The following is a 14,184-nucleotide window of genomic DNA, read 5'->3' on the forward strand; positions in this document are numbered from 1 at the left end:
CTCTCTCTCTCTCTTTCCCATCTCTCTCTCCTCCCTCTCTTTCTCTCTCTCCCCCTCTCTTTCTCTCTCTCTCTCTTCTGTCTCATTCACCTCTCCCTCTTTCTCTCTCTGCTGGTGCTCCTTGATCTACCCTCCAGCTGCTGCCCTAGCTGTATCCCTCTACCCTTCCTCCCTCCCAAGTCCCATCTCTCCCTGCCTGGCACAGACACCCTGGACCCTCACCAACCAAGGGATGGAGGGAGAGGTGGAGTCGAGGGGGCTAAAAGGGAGTGTGGGAGTATACAATACATTTTGGGAGAAGGCCAAATGCCTGGTAAAGGGGGATGGAGACATAGATGGAGGGAGGGAGGGAACATGTCCTAAGCCCTTCTTTTGTACTTAATCAACCTGCATGATTTACTGTACACTTACCCAAGTAAATGGGAGGAAAGTGTGTGTATGTGATTTTGTGTGTGTGTGTGCGTGTGCGCACGTGTGCTTGTGTGTGTGCGTGAAGACTGTGTTCCTCTCTCACCTTAACGGTGCGGTGGTGCCTGCGTGAGGGGTGGCAGCGCATGTTGCTGGTATTGCAGCATCCCGTGCACCTCTTGACCTCCACGCACGGCGGCCATATCAGGAAGTTGGCAGCCGTGGGGTCCACCTGGCTGCGCGGGATCTCATAGATCACTGTCCGCGTCTTACACACTGCAGGCACCGCCTCCTCTGGAGAGAGAGGGGGGGAGAGAGGTGGGGGAGAGAGAGGTGGGGGGAGAGAGAGAGAGAGAGAGAGAGAGAGAGGGGGGGGGGGGGGGAGAAAGAGAGAGAGAGGGGGGAGAGGTGTGGGGGAGAGAGAGAGAAAGAGAGAGGGGGGAGAAAGAGAGAGAGAAAGAGAGGGAGAGGGGGGAGAGGTGGGGGGGAGAGAGAGAAAGAGAGAGAGATACTTAGATATACACTCAGATGCTTTTTAATTAAACTATGTAGTACAGTTAAACAATAAGGCACGAGGGGTTGTGGTATATGGCCAATATACCACGGCTAAGGACTGTTCTTTGGATACAGCCCTTAGCCGAGGTATATTGGCCATATACCACAAACCCCCGAGATGCCTTATTGCTATTATAAACTGGTTACAAACGTATTTAGAATAGTAAAAATAAATGTTTTGTCATACCGTTGGTATACGGTCTCATGTTTTGTGTGGACCCCAGGAAGAGTAGCTGCTGCTTTTGTAGCAGCTAATGGGGATCCTAATAAAATACCAAACATACCAAATATACCACGGCTTTCGGACAATCAGCATTCAGCGCTCGTTCTACCCAGTTTATAATGTTTGTTAGATGCTGTATCATTGAACTGGCTAGAAGCAGTACATTGGTTTTCTGACCATTGGACGATATACTACTCTCAGAACGTATGCTATTCTTATCTTTTACCCACTGAGATCTCTGAGCACCCTTAAGTATGTCATCTACATCACTGATTCAGGATCAGCTCCTAATCCCATTCAAACCCTAACCAGCACTAAAGGCTGATCCAGGACGATTCACAAAAGAAAAGATGTTGTTTTATTTCTCCTATTACCTGAGGAGTTTGGGTAGTAACTGAGTGAGTGGAGACTCTAGAGAAAGACTGCTCCTTTGTTCTGCTCTAATGCAGCTAGATTAGGCCAAATAGCCTTATGTCTGCATGTAGGGCTTATGATAAAGGACATGAATAATACGTGTGTCTGTTTCTAAGGGTGCTGGCACCAGTGGAGGCTGCTGAGGGGAGGACAGCTAATAATAATGGCTGGAACAGAGCAAATGGGATGGCATCAAACACATGGAAACCATGTTTGATAACATTCCACTTACTCCACTCCAACCATAACCACGAGCCCGTCCTCCCCAATTAAGGTGCCACCAACCTCCTGTGACTGGCACGTATATTCAAACAGCAGGCAAGGCATGACCAGCTCTTCATTTGAGACGTGATGCCCTGAGAAGCCTGCGGTATTCTCCAGAAAGAGTAGAGAACCAAGTACAACATGCCACCATTATACAACGCGGCTGGTGCGCGTGCACACAGTACAGTGAGTGAGTGCTTGTTTGGATGCCAACAACATCTGCAGTACTACTCATCCTCTTGGTATGGTACATGACCTAACCAGGAAGAACCCATAGTTACAGGCTGTAACTAAGGCCTGGAGACCTCTTGTGTGATGAGTACCTGAAGAGTTTGGCTTAGTGGGCTAATGCAGTCGTATGGAAGACCCGGGTTGGAACCCCGTCCATCACACATCCCTACAAGCTCCTCTCTAGGCCTCTATCAGAGGATACCTCTACCCGCATGGCACTCTCCCAGGTAATATAAGTCAAGGCCCGGCGAGTTGAGACATGAACACTGAATGCCTGGAATTTCCTCGCTTAAGGATCCATTTTTCTCCTCCCGACATGTGTGTCTTAGATCTACACGCCACAGCCAATCATAGGCTCCCCTAGACCGGTAACCCCTCCCTTTCCTCACCAGCGATAATCTCCCATGAATCCTAGGCTAAATGTTTGGTCGATAGACGTCATGTCTTCATTATAAGTCCCTCAGTAAACACAACCTAACATCATGTCCATTCATTGTCATGCCTTGGTTCAAACGTAGCCTGTATGTGTGAATCCTGTATTGTGTTGTAATGTGATGATGTGTGGCGTTGTGTTGTGTTGCAGACCTACCAACGCTCCTCTTGCGTCGGCTATGTATCTGTGAGCTCTTCAGGTCTGAGTAGCCGTGCTGTTGGGAGTAGTTCTTATGATGCTTCTGCATCGGCTTGGTCTCCTCCATGACCTCATTTCCCGCACCTCGTCAAAACAGAAGGCAGCCGTGTTAATGCAATGTCTCGACCCACACACACACACACACACAAACACACACACACATACACACACAAACACGTACATACACACACACACACACACACATACACACACACACACACACAAACACACACACACATACCCAGTCGCAGACACTCATGCCCACACACACAAACACACAGTCGCAGAGACTCACTCATACACACGCGCGAGCACGCACGCACACATACCCAGTCGCAGACACTCATGCCCAAACACACAAACACACAGTCGCAGAGACTCACTCATACACACGCGCGAGCACGCAGAAACACACACACACACACACACACACACAGAGAGAAAAGTAGCTTACTCAACCAAGCAAGTTCACCCCAGTTTCACCACTCAAGCCTACATTAATGACATTTTACAAGCCCACAGGAGCTTCATTGGAGGTGAATTACAATGTGGTACAAGTGGATAGTGTGGTCCTCTCCTAAAGACTGCGTCATTTCCTCCATTGATGTTTTATGGAGCCTGCTTCTCCACAACAAACATTCCTAGTCACCGGCTTAATGAGTTAAATGAACCGCCTTTATTGGCTTGGCAGACGGTTGATGATGTCATACCTCGACAGTAATCACCATCATCATCATTGTTCGGCTGCAAAACAGTCGACCACAAGCCTCCTCCAGTAGGGGTTACAGCAAACATGATATAGATAGTATGTTTCAAACCATGCCATAGACCTTAATGTACACACTAAAGCTAAATGCTTCTAAATAATGCCAAATAGGGTTCTTTGGCTTAAAAACCTGTATGGTTCTTCAAACGGCACTACAAACATTTAAGATTGATGCAGGTTCTTTATAGAACCATAGCGGATCCCTTGTTGGTGCTATATAGAACCCTTTCCTAAGGTTCTATACAGAACCATTAATTAAAGGTTCTATATAGCACCAAAAAAGGGTTCCGCTATGGTTACAACCCTTTTTGGAGCTATACAGAGCCCTTTTTAAGGTTCTTTATAGAACCTTTATGGAGAATGGTTCTATAAAGAACCTCCATCAATCTTAAATGTCTTTGTAGTACCGTTTGAAGAACCATAAATGTTGTTACTTTGGTTAGCCATATTATATTGTTTGAATTCCATACGTGTTATTATTGTGGTAATTGACAAGTTGAATCAGGTGTGCTAGCCCTGGAACTGCTGGGACTCGCTGAGGGGAAAATTGAGAACTGAGGTAGACAACAGTTTTCAATTGACATAAGGCCATATGTGATTCTTTCACAAGGCACCGTCACTGGCCATAGTCATATTTACAACGCAACGTTATAACACTCATATTTACAACGCAACGGAATGACACTCTCACTCACGGTTGTACAAAATGAGCTGTGAGCAAACCACGCCCAGAAATATTCTAATGAGCCACCACCCTTACATTTTAATTATCACTAACAGAGAAACCCTTTTCTGAACTGCAAAGAACCATCGAAGGGCTCAATGGGTTCATTGAGTCCTTATGGTTCCACATAGAACCATCACCCTTCCCAAAGAACCCTTGAGGAACCCTCTTTTTTTAGTGTGTAATTACATGCTCAGTCTTATTCACCCATTACTAAACACAGTGGGAGGAGGGGGAGACTTTCACAGAAGGAATGCAGCGGCTACAGTTGAGTCACACAGGTGGCCATCTTGTAATGTAAACCAAGGTGGTCGTTTCACAGGTGGTCATCAACCCCCATCAGCCAAGTAGTCTAGTAGTCTAATTAGTGGTTTTACATCACTATTTATAGGAAATGTTTGCTTAAATGTTGACTTTTGGCAGAAAGTGTACAATTACGTTGAGTGCAATTATGTTTAGTCATGGTGCCACAGTACAGTGCAGCACTGTTAGCTAACTGAATGCTAACAGTTTACTGTGGCTAGCTCACCTTAGTACAGTCATGGTGCCACAGTACAGTGCAGGGCTGTTAGCTAACTGAACGCTAACAGTTTACTGTAGCTAGCTCACCTTATTACAGTCATGGTGCCACAGTACAGTGCAGGGCTGTTAGCTAACTGAACGCTAACAGTTTACTGTGGCTAGCTCACCTTATTACAGTCATGGTCATCTGATAATCCCAGCTTGTTTTGGTCCCCACCCAGAGTATGCACTTTATTACAGGATCTGGTGCCAAAGTAACACACACTCATGGTACAGACCGCAAACACACACATGGCTGGCGTGCACACACACACACGCACACGCACACGCACGCACACACACACACACACACACACACACACACACACACACACACACACACACACACACACACACACACACACACACACACACACACACACACACACACACAGCAGTAAAATGATAAAGGGCTGTTCAGTGGATGCAGTATTTTCCCTGGGAAAAGAGGCTGGACTGTACAGAAACTTTCTGTTTACAGATCAGGTGGGTCCTCTCTCCGGTAGCCCACCTGTTCAAGGGACACAACCCCATACCTGTTCACATATACTGAACACACACACACACACACTCACACAAAACGGAAACCTAAACACACACACATCAGAACTCAACTCACTGTGCTCATAACAACGTAAAGCCCAGAGTCAACCATTAGACAAAGCCTTCAGGTAAACACAAGGACTTCACTTATCCAGCTCCTTTGTGCTATAGACGAGACATTTGAAAGGCTTTTCTTCTCCTGTACAAGATCTATATAAACCTCTGTTTACTTATTTATTTACATCTGTATGCTGCATTTCGTGGCCTTGCCAAGCCTAAACATTGCCCAGGCAGCAGGAAGAGAGAGAGAGCAGGCCTTTGCATCTCCCTGTCAGCTAGTCAGTCATTTACATTTGAGTCATTTAGCAGACACTCTTATTCAGAGCAACCACAGGAGCAATCAGGGTTAAATGTCTTGCTCAAGGGCACATCGACAGATTTATTTCACCTAGTCAGCTCGGGGATTTGAACCAGCTATCTTTTACTTATAACAGCTAGGGTACCTACCGTCCCAGTCAGACAGCTGTGACCCAGAAAAGATTTCCCTCCCTAGAGGAAGTGATTAGTGTTTACCTGCTCTGCTTGGGGAGCTGTGTCTCCCTGCCGTTTAGCTCAACACAAAACCTATAGGTATCACTGTGTCAAGTAGGCTCATGTACACTAAGGCACTCAAACACACACGCTGAAACACGCTGAAACACACATGCACACACACACGGACGCACACACATATGCACTCAGTCAGACACAAAAACATGCACGCATGGACACGCAGGTCATGCAAGCACACATTCAGACATGCACACTAACACACACACACTCTGTCCTGTCTGTCCTCCTGTCAGTGAAACAGGTTGTGACAGCTGCCTGATGTCTCCACCTAACAACCTTTTAACGCTTAGGGTCACTGACAGAACTCCCAGCCTGCTTCTCTTTCTGTCTCTCTCTCATTCGCCCCTTAACCTTTCTCTGTTTACCCTTCTCTCTTCCTCCATCCCTCTTTCTCTTGCTCTCCCTTTCTTTATCTCTCTCTACCTTCTCTGTCTCTCTCAATCCCTCTCTCTCTCCCTTTTTATCTCTCTACCCCCTACCTCTCTACCTCTCAACCACCCTTAGTTTCTCTCTATCTATTCTTCTCCTTTCTCTCTCTAGGTGGGAAGGGAGTGAAGGAGAATGGGAGGCAGGCAGGCAGGGAGGGAGGGAGGGAGGGAGGGAGGGAGGGAGGGAGGGAGGGAGGGAGGGAGGGAGGGAGGGAGGCAGGCAGGCAGGCAGGCAGGGAGGGAGGGAGGGAGGCAGGCAGGCAGGCAGGGAGGGAGGGAGGGAGGGAGGGAGGCAGGCAGGCAGGCAGGGAGGGAGGGAGGGAGGCAGGCAGGCAGGCAGGGAGGGAGGGAGGGAGGGAGGGAGGGAGGGAGGGAGGGAGGGAGGGAGGGAGAGAAGAAGGAAGACAAGCAGGGAGGGCGTCACGGCAATGGACACCGGGAGGAGACAGGCCATGTCAGAGCGGCTGGAGAGAGAAAAGGAGACGCCATATAAAGGAGTCCTTTATGGACTGACTACTGCTTTTTCAGCATCACAAAAGACCTTTCTGTTGTTTTCCTTTCTACATGAAGAAAGCAGGCTGGGAGAGAACGAGAGAGGGAGGGGGAAGGGAGGGAGGGAGATGGATAGACATAGTGATTAGAGCGAGAGAGGCAGAAGGATAGACAGAGACGGGGAGAAGAGAGAAAGAGATATGGATAGACAGAGAGGCAAGCATGAAGACACAGAAGCAGACTGAATGAGCAAGAGGGAGAAAGAAAAAATAAAGGAGAGTGAGAGGAAGAGAAAGACAGTAAACAACACAGAGAAAGATATAATTCTACCTCTGTAGGGAGCCCCCCTCCTCCTCTCCCATGTCTACTCCAGGTAAGGTTGAGGTAAAGGCTTGTAGGTAATGACACGCCTGCTGCCTGCAGCAGCTTCCTCAGTCTCCAGCCATGAATCACACTGCCTCTGATGACTCCTAAATTACTCCCTCTATTAGCTAGGAGATCTCTCTCTCTCTCTCTCTCTCCCTTTCACTGTCAGCATGCTACCTTCTGACACAACACTTCTGGACCCGTTTTCATAAAGTATCTCAGAGTAGGAGTGCTGATCTAGGATCAGTGTTGCCTTTCCTACGGTGAGACATCTTATGAATACAGGACCTGGTAATGGTGAAATGGAAATGGTTCTTCCTGTGAGAGAGTGTATCAGCCCACTGAGCACAGACGTCTGTTCAATGTCTAGTTTTAATTTACATTGGGTTGAGTTGACAACTAATGTAAATTCAATGTAAAATCAACCCCCTAAAAAATCACCTCATTGGATTTAGATTAAAAGTTAGGTGGAAAAAATACAACATTTCCTTACGTTGATAACTTTTTTGAAATCCAACCAGATTTCCACGTTGATTCAACATCATTACATGACATTTTTGTGTTGAAATGAAGTAGAAACAACGTTGATTCAACCAGTTTTCCCAGGTGGTGAATCTGGCGTGAATCTGGGGCATTGGAGTAGGAATGCTGATCTAGAATCAGGTCCCCCATGTCCATATAATCTTATTAAAAGGCAAAGACTGATCCTAGATCAGAACTCTGAGAAGCTTTGAGAATACAGGCCCTGAACTGTTGCAAACTGTAGATAAACAGGTAGAGCAGGGCTGTAGGTTCAGGTTGTTGTTGCACAACCTTTCCCCTGTAGAGTGAAGTGCAGCCAGGAATACAGGCTGCAGATACTCCACCTCTCCACCTCAGGCCTCATGTCAAGAGTCAGGTTCCCCTTTCTGTCAGTCCTTCAGTATAGACAGATAAGAACAGAACAGACCAAGAGGCTGGGGAAGATGAGAGGAGAGGGGGAGAGGAGACTGGCTCCAGGGGGGACAGGGGGGAGAGACTTCAGCAGGTCATCTCAGCTGTCACCCTGTCTGAAGAGACCATCGCCTTGCTGACTGCTCTTCACTGACTCCCTGACATACACACACAAGTGCATACACGCCGAAACACATACACGTGCATGTTCACACACACACACACCCCCCCCCCCACACACACACACACACACACACACACACACACACACACACACACACACACACACACACACACACACACACACACACACACACACACACACACACACACACACACACACACACACACACACACAATCACCCTCCCGTCCACCATGGACCTCCTACATGCCCCTGAGGCTGCTCTCAACAATGCAGACTATCGACACTGCAGACTCTCGACACTGCAGACTCTCGACACTGCAGACTCTCGACACTGCAGACTATCGACACTGCAGACTCTCGACACTGCAGACTCTCGACACTGCAGACTCTCGACACTGCAGACTCTCGACACTGCAGACTCTCGACACTGCAGACTGTCATCACTGCAGACTCTCATCACTGCAGACTCTCATCAGACTCTCGACACTGCAGACTCTCGACACTGCAGACTCTCGACACTGCAGACTATCGACACTGCAGACTCTCGACACTGCAGACTCTCGACACTGCAGACTCTCGACACTGCAGACTCTCGACACTGCAGACTCTCATCACTGCAGACTCTCATCACTGCAGACTCTCATCACTGCAGACTCTCATCACTTCACAGACCCATATAAAACACAGGCCAAGACCAGATAAGCCCTGAAGGTCTCCTTCTAAATGACACTGACACATCCCTCCCTTCTTCCCAGGGCTCAACAAAGTTAAAGAGGGTGAGAACTCCTATCTGTCTACAAGGTATAAGAGTTCAACAAGTGGCCAGGGGTTAAGGGTTTAGGATCCAATGGTTGCAACATATGCCATGGGACAAACAGACATAGATTACTGACAGTTCTCTCTCTCCCTCCCTCTCCATCTCTCTCTCCTTCTCTCTCTCACCCCCTCCTACTTTCTGACAGGCAGGACCCAGTCCCTTGTACAGTCTCTCTCCCCAGTAACTAGCTTTACTGTCCTGCCGTTCACAAGAAAAACTCTGAAAATACACCTCTGGCTGGTGTCTAAGGTCTTTCAATGGCCTGCCTGGCAGCCTATTGGCTCATCAGGCAGCCTATTGGCCTCCAGGCAGATGTATGTACTGGTAATAATAATCAGGCAGTCTGTTGGCCTCCAGGCAGATGTATGTACTGGTAATAATAATCAGGCAGTCTGTTGGCCTCCAGGCAGATGTATGTACTGGTAATAATAATCAGGCAGTCTGTTGGCCTCCAGGCAGATGTATGTACTGGTAATAATAATCAGGCAGTCTGTTGGCCTCCAGGCAGATGTATGTACTGGTAATAATAATCAGGCAGTCTGTTGGCCTCCAGGCAGATGTATGTACTGGTAATAATAATCAGGCAGTCTGTTGGCCTCCAGGCAGATGTATGTACTGGTAATAATAATCAGGCAGTCTGTTGGCCTCCAGGCAGATGTATGTACTGGTAATAATAATCAGGCAGTCTGTTGGCCTCCAGGCAGATGTATGTACTGGTAATAATAATCAGGCAGTCTGTTGGCCTCCAGGCAGATGTATGTACTGGTAATAATAATCAGGCAGTCTGTTGGCCTCCAGGCAGATGTATGTACTGGTAATAATAATCAGGCAGTCTGTTGGCCTCCAGGCAGATGTATGTACTGGTAATAATAATCAGGCAGCTAACAGAACACATTCCACATTCCGCATTTCAATTCAGTTATAAACACATCTTCTCATGCTAAGGCTAGCTGCTAGAACCAGACCTCCTGAGACCTATTTCAGACTCCCCTCAGTCCAACTGATATGATGACGAGCTGAATTGTGGAGGAAAAGTGCTTTCATAATGTAGGCCTGCTATATTCCACATGGGCTGTGTTTGTGTGTTGTGATAATCTAATGAAATGTTATTGCTATGTTGATCTGATAGGAGACACAAGACATTGGTGATTCAATAGAGTTCACTGAATTTGCCAATAGGAAATGTGGATAAAACAAACAAACATCAGTAATAACATACATGATAAATGATAAAATGACGTAGGCCTATATCTGTACCCCAACATAGGTGTGAGTGATGTAATGAACCCTGTATATAAGTCAAACCAAAGAAAAGCCCATTAATTGGCTATGTAATTAGTGAATAGGAGCAAATGTTTCTTGGGGCAATAGTACCAACATGAACCATATGGCTAATAGTAATCATTGTTGGCATATGAGGTAGACCTTCCATTACCAACACAGGTGTTTAACGCCAATTATAGAATTATCCATTTCCATCCACAAGACAGACTTGGGGAAAGCCCAGATTTGATAAATGGCGGGTGGCCTGTGTAAATAGAGGCTCATGTGAACGCAAAAATCTTGTGCCAGCGCACCCTTGTAACCGAATCTCCCCTTCAAAAGAGCCAGAGACAGACAGCTAGATTGCTCTCGACAAGAGACAACCACATCCAAGGAACATGACTGCGGCAGAAAAGCTGTGCTCGCTGCACCCTGTGCGCCGCATGCGCCTATCCGTTTACAGCCACCGTCCAACACGCCGCATGTCCCTATCCGTTTACAGCCACCGTCCAACACGCCGCATGTCCCTATCCGTTTACAGCCACCGTCCAACACGCCGCATGCGCCTATCCGTTTACAGCCACCGTCCAACACGCCGCATGTACCTATCCGTTTACAGCCACAGCTGTGGCACCCTGAGTGCCATAAAGTCAGCATATTGCGGGTGACAACTGCTAAATAGAATCTGGCAAAATAAATACCGCGGTGAAAGTCCACCTTCTATGTCACATGTGTACACTACAGAGTAGGACGCGTCTTATCTCGCGCTGGTGTTTTCTTTATCAGTTCCCAAGTAGGATGCATCACTTTCTGTTCCAGAAAACCTGGCCTTCCCTCCTCCCTCCCTTCTCCCTGGCCTCCACTACACATCCGGGAACATTTCCTCCACGAGACACTGCCTAAACACGCTCCCGTGTCGTTGTTGTTTGTTTGTCTGTTTTCAATGAGCTAATTAAAAAGACCCAAATTACTACATATAATCCCCGCCAAATGTCTTCGGGTCGGGCATCGGGGCACAGAGCCTTTTACGCGCTCGGTGCCGAAAGCAGCTTGACCAGTCCATTCATTTCATAGCAACAGTTGTTGGAGAAGCCTGCTGACTGGCTGCTGAGATCCCAAGGTAGTCTGATACGGAGAGTCCCACAGGCTCCAGCAACTTCCACTCAGTGAAACAAGATAATAAGTAAAACATGCATTTGCTGGTGCTGAATCAGTAACACTATCCAATCGGGTATGCCCAAATAATGCCTGCTGCGTCTTTGCGACCTTCAGAGATTCGGTATCATCGTTCTTTCCCCTAGTCAATTTTATGACACCGTTCTAAGTGACTTATAAATACAAGTAAACACCTTTATGGTATCGCCCAGTGCGACAGACTGGGGTTCGAGCAAAGTTCAGTGGAATGGAATCACAGTTCGTGTGCGTGAAAGTATCAAGAGACAGAATTTACCTACGGGGACGTCTATCTCGGAGTCCAATAGCCGCTGGAGGTCGCTGATGCTGTGGATTTCGCTGTGGGACAGTCTCTCTATCAACTCCTGCGGGACTTCCTACACACACACACACACACACACACACACACACACACAAAATCAAGACGATTACAATGAAGATTAAAGACACACATAGACTGTAAAACAACGCATACATTGCGTCATTATCTATTATTGTCTTATTAATTCAGGTCAATGGAGAGGGAAAATGACGCTACGGTGTGCCCATTACAGCATGTTCGGCTCTCTTGAGTCTTGTTCACAGGCCGTCCGCTACACTTGTACTTGTGACTTGTTGCGGATACTAGGCTTCTCTCTCAAGCTGGAAGGAGTGTTCGGCCTCACAGCGACAGAGCCTAGGCTATTTATATATCCTAAGTACGGTTCCCATGAAAGCGTTTGGCTGGCTCAACCATAACGTTGTCACTGTTGGCTCACGCATAAACAGATTTGGAACGACCGCCAAAAATAAGTCAAATATGTTTCCTGGTGCAGTTACAATGCTGTTTCTAAAAGCGTTCCATGCAATGCATTCATATGGCAAGTGGGGTGGTGCTGATATTGCTAGACATTTGTGTCGCCTCAGGGCTACAAGTTCGCTTCTTGTTTGTTAGTTTTTTTGCCGATGAAATAGCAGAAGAAATCCAATAGGGTTTTTATACTTAATATGCACAAAGTCAGCACAAAATGGTTGAGGAACAACATTTTAAATATAAATAAAAATAGGCCTAATGTGTTTGCAAAATCTAAATAACGTGTATCCAATATCGCCTAGGTATATGCACTTTGTAACAACTACCTTCCCACAGCTTGTAAAACAATGTCGACTGCTGTGCAGCAAAGCCCCTTCTCCAGAATGCGCGCTAAGGACAGCACCCGGACCCGAAGTCCCTAGACTCCCCTCTACCCATTCGCCCCCACACTCAACCCCGCAAAACGACCCCCCGCGCCAGGCAGGAGTGTGACAGTGAGAGAGAGAGAGAGAGAGGCATGCACTGTGCCTGACTGTGGCTAGTCTTATTAAAACCCGTAGAAAGTGGTTGCGAAAAGCCCTTATGTCTTTCATACCTCAGCAACAGCATTCAGCAGGTACGACGTACAGAGCAGGAAGTAGCAAAGTACGGGTCTCATCTCCCTTTAATTCCGATTTCCCCCAAAACAAGAAAACGTCTCCTGCTGTAGGAGCCGCAAAGTCGCTCCTGCCCGCGGATGATCAAGAACCATCCCTTGGGGAGAGGAACATGTGAGTAGTCCGGTTCAGTCGCCCGCGGTACAACTCCTAAACACTTGTTTGAGGAACTCTGCGGATATCTGAAGTACTTTGAAGTAGAGTAGTTGACTGCAATGTAATTCACATTCGTGCGCGTCCGCCACTCCGAGCCCTCTCTCCGTGACAGAAGTAGAGCAGACAAAAGTGCATGGCTGGCTCCTTAGACCAGTTGAGCAGTAAGGCAATCCCAACAGAAGACCTTGACAATCATTACACTTGTTATCGACCCCCCAAGAACGAATAACTTGTTAAGTCTTCTTCAGAGGTTGGAAAACATGTAACCGTTTCCCTTGTTCTCAAATATTTCGAGTTCTATACCCCAAAATTATTATTTATACGATGAACATGAAAAACCATGACATTTAAATATTTCAATAACAAAAAGTGCGTCTTTTTTAAATGGTACAATCCCAGGTTTAAGTCCCGTAATGAAAACCAAAAATAGAGCAGCGGAAATAGCTCTGTAAAAAGTTGTCCGTGTGTTCTATCCAGTGAGTGCTTAGCTTGCAGTGTGGAATAGAGAGCTCGACAGGTCCGTCTCTGTGTTGGACTCTGGAGTGAATTAAGTCTCGAGCGCACCGGAGCCGCTGAATATAGTGAGCTCGAGCTGTGGGAGTTGGGTGAGCCGCGTGCCTGATGCGCCTCCCCTCGCGCTCCAGTGGTGCTCTCCCATCAATTCACCAGGCCTGGGAGCTGGTTGGTTGGCGGATGATTTAAAAACATATCCTCCTCTACCTCCAACCACTACCCCAACCCATGACGTCACCTACAAAAAATCACACGCGTAGGCTATTGATTTAGCTACATATTAACAAACTACATCTAAAATAAAAAATTGAACATAATAACAAGATATATATTTAATGATGATGAATATGATAAAGCCCATGCCTTTGACCATCACCAATCTTCCTTGATACACAGAGAGTAACCAACTGTTACAACACCTCTTAACAGTATCATGCATGAGTGATCCATTTAACAAACTTGTATCCAAGACTATGTCACCCAAATCATCAAATCAAATGTTATTTGTCACATGCT

At 47.0% G+C, this 14,184-nt stretch overlaps 1 protein-coding gene across 4 annotated transcripts in view; it reads right to left on the reverse strand.

Moving 5' to 3' along the window:
• Positions 1–13,736, reverse strand: part of LOC115207403 (platelet-derived growth factor subunit A) — a 34,505-nt gene extending 20,769 nt beyond the window's left edge. The window contains exons 1-4 of one of the 4 annotated variants that reach the window (XR_003881005.1): positions 12,939–13,736; positions 11,828–11,927; positions 2,685–2,810; positions 515–702 (exon numbers count right to left, since the gene is read on the reverse strand). Coding sequence is in view for 1 of the 4 variants with exons in the window: in XM_029774474.1 (XP_029630334.1) it covers positions 515–702; positions 2,685–2,810; positions 11,828–11,927; positions 12,939–13,001 (477 nt within the window). In the remaining 3 variants the exon portion in view is untranslated. Of the gene's footprint in view, positions 1–514; positions 703–2,684; positions 2,811–7,182; positions 7,223–11,827; positions 11,928–12,938 lie in introns of those variants that run through there. The other 3 variants (XM_029774474.1, XR_003881008.1, XR_003881011.1) reach the window with 3 other exon arrangements.
• Positions 13,737–14,184: the final 448 nt, after the last annotated feature.

The sequence above is a fragment of the Salmo trutta genome, chromosome 1 (genome assembly GCF_901001165.1).
Source record: "Salmo trutta chromosome 1, fSalTru1.1, whole genome shotgun sequence".
NCBI lineage: Eukaryota > Metazoa > Chordata > Actinopteri > Salmoniformes > Salmonidae > Salmo > Salmo trutta.